The sequence below is a fragment of the Astatotilapia calliptera genome, chromosome 6 (assembly GCF_900246225.1).
Source record: "Astatotilapia calliptera chromosome 6, fAstCal1.2, whole genome shotgun sequence".
NCBI lineage: Eukaryota > Metazoa > Chordata > Actinopteri > Cichliformes > Cichlidae > Astatotilapia > Astatotilapia calliptera.
In genome coordinates this window covers 30046374-30054528 of record NC_039307.1, presented here as the reverse complement: position 1 = coordinate 30054528, position 8155 = coordinate 30046374, and the positions used below count along the sequence as shown (strand labels likewise).

At 41.4% G+C, this 8155-nt stretch overlaps 2 protein-coding genes across 4 annotated transcripts; one reads left to right on the top strand and one right to left on the bottom strand.

Annotated features, from left to right (window-relative positions):
• Positions 1 to 1932: 1932 nt before the first annotated feature.
• On the bottom strand, positions 1933 to 5938 carry LOC113024472 (serine/threonine-protein kinase pim-1-like). The gene is made up of 9 exons (XM_026171596.1): positions 5624 to 5938; positions 4969 to 5211; positions 4682 to 4834; positions 4466 to 4560; positions 4281 to 4328; positions 3959 to 4177; positions 2774 to 2954; positions 2517 to 2687; positions 1933 to 2427 (listed from the first exon to the last, which is right to left on the bottom strand). The coding sequence occupies exons 1-9, from the start codon at positions 5682 to 5684 to the stop codon at positions 2336 to 2338; spliced, it is 1263 nt and encodes a 420-aa protein (XP_026027381.1). The 5' UTR covers positions 5685 to 5938; the 3' UTR covers positions 1933 to 2335.
• LOC113024475 (uncharacterized) lies at positions 4153 to 7870 on the top strand. 3 transcript variants are annotated; one of them, XM_026171603.1, is made up of 4 exons: positions 4153 to 4224; positions 6716 to 6778; positions 6982 to 7138; positions 7274 to 7870. In XM_026171603.1, exons 2-4 carry the CDS (start codon positions 6729 to 6731, stop codon positions 7802 to 7804), a joined length of 738 nt encoding a protein of 245 aa, XP_026027388.1. In that variant the 5' UTR covers positions 4153 to 4224; positions 6716 to 6728; the 3' UTR covers positions 7805 to 7870. The 3 variants fall into 3 exon arrangements, with proteins under 3 accessions (XP_026027388.1, XP_026027387.1, XP_026027389.1); XM_026171602.1 differs by having other exon boundaries at positions 6716 to 6812; XM_026171604.1 differs by lacking the exon at positions 6716 to 6778.
• Positions 7871 to 8155: the final 285 nt, after the last annotated feature.

Sequence of the window (8155 nt, the reverse complement as noted above, 5' to 3'; positions counted from 1 at the left end):
TCCTCAGATAATTCAATTCAATGTTATTTATATAGCGCCAAATCACAACAAAAGTCGCCTCAAGGCGCTTCATAGATACAGAGAAAAACCCAACAATCATATGACCCCCTATGAGCAAGCACTTTGGCGACAGTGGGAAGGAAAAACTCCCTTTTAACAGGAAGAAACCTCCAGCAGAACCAGGCTCAGGGAGGGGCGGGGCCATCTTCTGTGACCGGTTGGGGTGAGAGAAGGAAGACAGGATAAAAGACCTGCTGTGGAAGAGAGACAGAGGTTAATAACAGATATGATTCAATGCAGAGACGTCTATTAACTCATACTGAGTGAGAAAGGAGACTGGAAAGGAAAAACTCAATGCATCATGGGAATCCCCGGCAGGCTACATCTATTGCAGCATAACTAAGGGAGGATTCAGGGTCACCTGGTCCAGCCCTAAATATATGCTTTACCAAAGAGGAAAGTTTTAAGCCTAATCTTAAAAGTAGAGATAGTGTCTGTCTCCTGAATCCAAACTGGAAGCTGGTTCCACAGAAGAGGGGCCTGAAAACTGAAGGCTCTCCCTCCCATTCTACTTTTAAATACTCTAGGAACAACAAGTAGGCCTGCAGAGCGAGAGCGAAGTGCTCTAATAGGGTGATATGGTACTACAAGGTCATTAAGATAAGATGGGGCCTGATTATTTAAGACCTTGTATGTGAGGAGCAGGATTTTGAATTCAATTCTGGATTTAACAGGAGAAATCTGCTCTCTCTTTCTAGTCCCTGTCAGGACTCTTGCTGCAGCATTTTGGATTAGCTGAAGGCTTTTCAGTGAGTTTTTTGGACATCCTGATAATAATGAATTACAGTCGTCCAGCCTGGAAGTAATAAATGGTAAATGCCCTGTATTTATATAGCGCTTTACTAGTCCCTAAGGACCCCAAAGCGCTTTACATATCCAGTCATCCACCCATTCACACACACATTCACACAATAAATGCATGAACTAGTTTTTCAGCGTCACTCTGAGACAGGATATTTCTAATTTTAGAGATGTTGCGCAAATGGAAGAACGCAGTCTTACATATTTGTTTAATATGTGCGTTGAAGGACATGTCCTGGTCAAAAATGACTCCAAGGTTCCTCACAGCGTTACTGGAGGCCAAGGTAATGCCATCCAGAGTAAGAATCTGGTTAGATACCATATTTCTAAACTTTTCAGGGACGAGTACAATAACCTCAGTTTGATCTGAATTAAGAAGCAGAAAGTTAGCGGCCATCCAGGTCTTTAAGTCTTTAAGACATTCCTGCAGTGTAACTCATTGGTGTGTGTTATCTGGCTTCATGGACAGATAGAGCTGGGTGTCATCTGCATAGCAGTGAAAATTTATGCTATGTCTTCTAATGATGCTGCCTAGGGGAAACATGTATAATGTAAACAGAATTGGTCCTAGCACTGAACCCTGTGGAACTCCATAATTAACCTCAGTGTGTGAAGAGGACTCTCCATTTACATGCACAAATTGGAGTCTATTAGATAGATATGTCACAAACCAAACTGTACACTGGTAAACTGTTACAATAAAAAAGACCGTAATTTTCTTTACTCTTCTTTATTTATGTAACTTTTGTTTTCACTGGCAATTTAGTATTAGGTTAGGACAAAAAACAAATTAGGAAGGTTAAAGACAGAACATTACTAGATTGTGGTTTTAATTAAAATGTAGCCTTTGACAATGCTGAACACATGAGAAGCTACTTTAAGGCATATCACCCAATTTGTAATATTGCTAAACATTTCTTAAGGCAGACAAGTCATGCTGGCTGGGTCAGTGTCATTTTTGTTGTAATTGATGTCTGGTTTGTTCTGTTCCCTAGTGATGGGTAGGGATGGGTACCAGTATCCGGTGTTCTGACATAATCCTTGAAATAGTAATAACACAGTATCCTCAGCAAAGATGAATTAAACAAGTTTTATTTTAATGGAAGTTTACTTCAAGTCTTCAGATTTTTACTGTCTTTTATTTGATTACTTTAAAGTATATGATTACATTAGAGTAATTAAATAAAGACAGTTTTGATGGAGCTCCTGAGCCAGCCCAAGCTCTCTATGAAGACGAGGAAAAACTCCCCTGGGGGGGCCAGACTGACGGGAAGAAACCTCGGGAAAGCCCATTCAAAGAGAGATCCCCTTTCCTGGGATGGCTGGGGGGGGTTACAGGAATTCCAAAACACTGAAATTTAAAGTGGGCCAATTAAAAAAAATTATTTCCTGAAAAAAAGAAAGGTAATTCATACATCACACATAAATGATAACGTCTGAATTGTGTGTGTTTGTGTGTGTGTGTGTGATAGGCTTATCTCAGCCAAGTGTGATGCTGTAGCTCCTCCAGCGTCGGCCGCGTCTCCGGGACTTTGGTTAAACAGGCGTCCAAGAAATCCCGGCAGTCTGGAAAGAAAGGAAAGAGAAAAAACATGAAGATGATAGTTCCAGTGGTCCAAGCCATCAGTCAGTCTTGAAGTGTGACGTTTTCTTACTTTTGGACAGATGTCTTTTGAATTTCAGGCGCTTTTTGAGGAAGCTCGTGGTGTTAAAGTCCCCGGCATGAAGCGCTTCGTACAGAACCACTCCCATTTGCCATACCGTGGTGGGTCCACATCTGTAGCAACTGCGCCCGTACCACTCGGGAGGGGAGTAAATTTCTGTACCTAATAAACAGACACAATTGCAATTTCTTCTAAAACAAAAGGCGAAAATTGTGACATCTGTGAAGAGCAAGAGCAGAATATGTTACCATAGAAGACGCGGTACTGCGACTGCTCCTTAACAAAGCAGCTCAGTCCAAAGTCGATGATACGAACACGCGGTACATCTGAGCCGGTCTCAATTAGAATGTTCTCACTCTTGATGTCCCGGTGAAAGATGTGTTTATCCTCCAGGTGCTTCGCAGCATCAACCAGCTGCTTCAGAATGACCTGGAAATAGAGCAGGGCGATATGACCAAAAATATTTATCACGATATACATTTGAAAAGTTGTGATAACGATATAACTGACACTAGACAAAATACTTTACAACGCCACAACTTTATTAGTGCAAAAAACCCCATAAATGTATTTTCACTTAAACAAGCAGCTGTTTTTTTTATGTGCATTAAAGTTATATAAAAATGTAACAGTGCAAATGCAAATTCCTTGCTGACAGTTTAACCAAAAGGCATTTCCAGTGGAAATTGGCCGACATATCCTCAGCATAACCATGTAAAATATCCACAAAGCTTAAAAAGAGGTTATACACACACAATACGGTAATATCACGTTGAGGTGCAGTACGTATCACTCCGCGAGGCGCCTGCCTACGATAGCCGTAATGCTCCGACAATCCATCGAGCGGTGCGGCTTTGTAGCTTAGCAAAGTCGCCGTGTACATAAAATCGTTTTGAGGTCAGTAAACACAACCAGAATTCATACATAAGGCACACGGGATTATAAGGGGCACTGTCGAGTTTCAGAAAAATCAAAGGATTGATTTTAAGTGTGCCGTATTTTCCAAACAACACGGTAATAACGGCGGCCCGCTAGCATGCGCTACCAAAAATCGTGCTTTGTTGTGTATCTGACGGACGAAAGCTAAACCAGTTCCACACCACTAAAGTTGCAGCATTTTTACAAACCAGTTCTGGTTCATCCGTTTCATTCAACGATCCACTTTAGCTCTTCTCTTTCTGCGTCACCGCCATCTGCGTATGTAAACATAGGCACTGCGCATGCGCGTTTTACCTATTCTAGCGCGATATTTCATTTTCCTATCGTTGCCCAAAATTACACCGGTATTACCGTGAATGGTATGATATAGCCCAGCCCTACCTGGAAACGATGAAAAAGACAATAATCAATCAATGGGTTAATGTTTCTCTAATACTCTGTGCTTTGATTGAATGATGTACAGTCTAAGACTCTTCTAAGGCAAGTCAACTTGCCTTGGCCTTGTCCTCTGGCAAAAATCCTCCATTTTCTTCTATGTATTTATCCAGGTCCACAGCGGGGACAGGTCTCTCCATCACCAGGATCAGCTCTCTGCCAAAGTCAAACCACTCCAACAGAGACACTGGGGCTGATGTTTCCACTGATCCATCTGCTTCAGCTGCAAGCTTCAGCATGATGGCAACTTCCACTGACACATTCTTCCCGTTATCATCCTGAAATATTTCAACAAAGTGGATGATGAGGCACAGACGTTCCACAGGTGAACGCTGCATGCAATCCACTAATGTAAAAACAATTCAAGTCTTGCACATTTACCTTCACTTTGCAGTACACTTTCCCCTTTGGGATGTGTTTGATGGCCACCTAAAAGACACAGGGCATTGATGAGCATTTCCTCAGTATGACATCATTAAAGGTGTAAAACAGCATACATCTCAGCTTACGATATTATCCCTTATCTGCATTACTGCCTGTCTTACTACCACCATCTGAACACTTACTGGTAAATGATCCTTTATGCGGTAGCCAGCAAACACTGCTCCACAGCCTCCTTCTCCAAGCCGGTGCTCCTCCACGTATCTCGCTTGGAAGTCTCCTAAACAGACAAACACAAATTGGGTTTTACTACAGCTGTCACACAAATTACTCTCTGCTGTACCCTAAATGTTCATTTTGCTCTTCACCTGAATATAAAAGCTAAGCTGCTTGCTACTTACGTTTCTGTTCAGCCACTGACTTTTTGGCAACGGTTTTGGTTTTGTCCTGGTCCACGTTCTTTTTCTTAGGTGGGTCCCTGGTGTCTCCCGCAGCTTTCCTTTTGCCAGCCTTTTTGTTTTTACTGCAGCTCTCTGAAATCTCTATGCTGCAGTCTGCAGATGTGGAAAACACCAAAAGCACGTCAGCTTATTAGATAATAGACACAAATATCTCCCAAACACTAATATCTTCAAACTAGCAACCAGATGTACACTTAATCTACCCCTCACTCAACTAATTAGCCTACCTTTACCAGTGTCCAACCAGGAAGATGCCTGCCCCTTGTCACCGCTCACATGCTCAAGAAGTTTACGCTTCTTTGCTGTATTGGTTGTCCCCGCTTCATCTTGTTGGACCTTTCGCTTAACTCCCCCGACCACATGAGCATCTGAGCTGGTGGAAGGACCAGCCTGCTCAGTGACCCTCCTTCTTTTTATGGGGGTCGTTTTTTCAGGACTGGCCTTTCTTTTAGCCATCCTGCTCTTACAATCTATAAACAACAACAACACATTAGTGAAAAAGAGCGCTCGACATCAGGACTAGAAGGATTTTGATGTCATTGAATTTTAAATTAGTATTGCTTACAATATAATAACAAGTTTATCCTTTTGATAAAAAAAACACACCAACACGAGTCCATATTAGGTCTACTAAGTCTAGATACTGATGACACTTGTTGCTCTGTTTTCACTGCTCAGTCCAAGAATAAACTTGTCACATTATTTTACCAAAAGACAAAGTGCCCCAGTAACCTTTCTTTGATTAGACATGTTGCACTCAGGTTAGTTTCAATCAAAACCAGGATTTAAATCCTCTAAAAATGAATCATTTTATACACAGAGCCTCAACATTGTTAGAAATGTACATTCTGTTATTTGGGGGATTTTTTTTTTTTTACTTACTTTGATCTCCTGGATCTTTCTTATCTGCCTCAGTCGTAACTTTTCTTGTTTCCTTTTTCATCTTAATTTTTTGAGAACTTTTAAAATAGAAAATGTCACCTTAATGAGTGAATAGTCCTTCAAATGTCTGGATGCTTGACTTTTCTAACTAAGCTGTATAAGTCAGTTCTGTAAGTGAGCTTTAAAAGTAAACTCCGGAGTCTATGGCAACACAACATTAGAACCTTGCCTTTTAGTGACATCACTAAAAGGCAGTGTCCCAAGTAGTTTAAAGAAAAACACTCTGGCATTTCATATAATTCAGTAATTTCACATTAAACTTTCTTCATTATCCTTTCATTATTTGTTTAAAGACTTGATGTGTGGATGCTACTATGAAGACTTCTAGTTGAGCAAACACTAATAAACACTGACTAGTTTATCTGAGATAAAATATAACACTTTTTTATTAAGTCAGTGTTAACTCTGTTTTTTTCTGTTAGGATCATTCAATAGTATCAGAAGAGAAAAGAAAAGTATGTTTTGTTTTGTTTTTTTTCTTCAAGATCTGTTCACATGTACTTAGCAAGAGTGAGTACACAGCGTTAAAAAATGGTACTTAGTGTAGTGAGGAAGGCGAAAAGCAAAGAGAGCATATGAAGGTAATATTGAAGAAGGCGCAGTTTTGAAGTGGTGAAAGGCAAAGGCATGAGTGCAAGCGTAATAAAAGGTAATAGGAGAGATGTCGAGCAGGCGGAGGACTTGGCTGGAGCAGGAAAAGGCAAAAGGGGAAACGCGAGTGCACGTCTGAAACTTCTTCACTGTCAGTGAATCCTAATTCTTAAGACTAACTAAGAAGAATAAATCTATGTATGAATGTCGTTTTGAGCACATCTCCTCTTTCTACTGATCAATTCTTCCACCTAGTGGATAGATGATAGTATTGCAGCTGGTCTCATCACCTGTTGTGTGTTTTGTGTGCTCCAGAACCTGCGTCCTGTTGGAGTACTGTACGTAAAACACACAAACACTGGAGTGAACACAGCTGCTGAACATCTCTATATTCATAACTTCTTCCTGTTATCTCATATCTGTCTCCCTTCATCTGTGTAGGAACGGTGTACAGATGTATGATTATGTCACTCCTGCTCCTCCACCTAACACCTCCACTCCAAACTAAGTTTGCTCTGCTGCTTTGGTTCACTGATCTGCAAGTATCTGTCATTTGTTTGCAGATGTCTGCAGGAATTATTGTAATGATCCATTAATGGTGCCTGATTTCATTCAGTTTTACAGCTTGTCTCGTGTTTTTGAACTGCTTCCCTCACAGTTATACACAGTGCTAACATGTGCTCTTACTCTGTGTTTTATTCCTGAAGAAAAAGAAAGTGCCCAGCCCAGCAGGATGAAGATGGGCCATACGTCAAGAAGCCGCCAAATGCCTTCATGCTCTATCTCAAAGAGCAGAGGCCAAAGGTCATTGCTGAACTCAACATCCCTGGAAGTGCAGCCGTAAATGCAGTGGTGGGACAGAGAGTAAGTGTGTAACTCTGCATACATTTATGCATCTGTTAATGTTGTCTGCTCATGTTTTTGCATGTGTCCCAGCTGTCCTGTAGTTATGTGTAGTAGCAGTGCTCACAGTGTGTTCTTATGATCTTCTGTCCACAGTGGAAGTCGCTTTCAAACGACCAGAAAGCCAGATATTTCAAGCAGGACTCATTGGACTCCCCTGTTGCAGCCCTTCAGTTCCAGACAGAGGAAGCCTTTGTCGCAGACAGTGAGGAAGAACTGCTGTCAGTGCTGGAAGAGCTCGACCCCCTCCCCATCACTGCGCAGTCTCAGCAGCCCTCACCCACCCCTGCCTCTCCTGTAGATGCCTCTCAAACTGCATCAGTTCAACCCCGAGTTGAATTATTTCAAGACCGAGATGAGCCCATCTGTTTTGCTGAAATCCAAGAAGACATGTGGTCAGTGCTTGACTACCTCCCCGTCTCTCAGCAGTCTAATGTGCTCTCCTCTCCTCATTCACACAACTACTCGACTCCTAAACAAAATCTCATCTGTCCTGCTGATTCCCCTCCATCCAAACTGGCGTCCTCCCCTGTTGCATTCACTGAATTGCCGTCAACAACCCCCATCTTTTGCCAACTAATGAAAAACAATAATTTCATTATAGACGATTGGACTGATTTCAATTGAATTAAACTGTTACTCCTGTTATTTCAACATCTGTCTTTGTGTAAATAAATAAAAAAATAAACAAAAGATGCTTCTGTCATAAGTTACAGCAGGATGAAACAACCTTCATGTAGTTCTTGTTTTTAACCCTGCAAACCTTCTTTAGTTCTTTTGTGTCCTTTCATATTCAGCACACATCTGTCAGTGTCCACTAACTGTCAGGGAAAAGCCAGATAAAAACACTGTGGGGTCTTTTGGGACACGTGCTGGTTGGGTTTACTCATAGATATCAGAAATGATCTGTTCTGTATTCAAAGGATACACGAAGGACGTTTGTATTAAATGCAATATAGCGACTGATCATATGCTGCT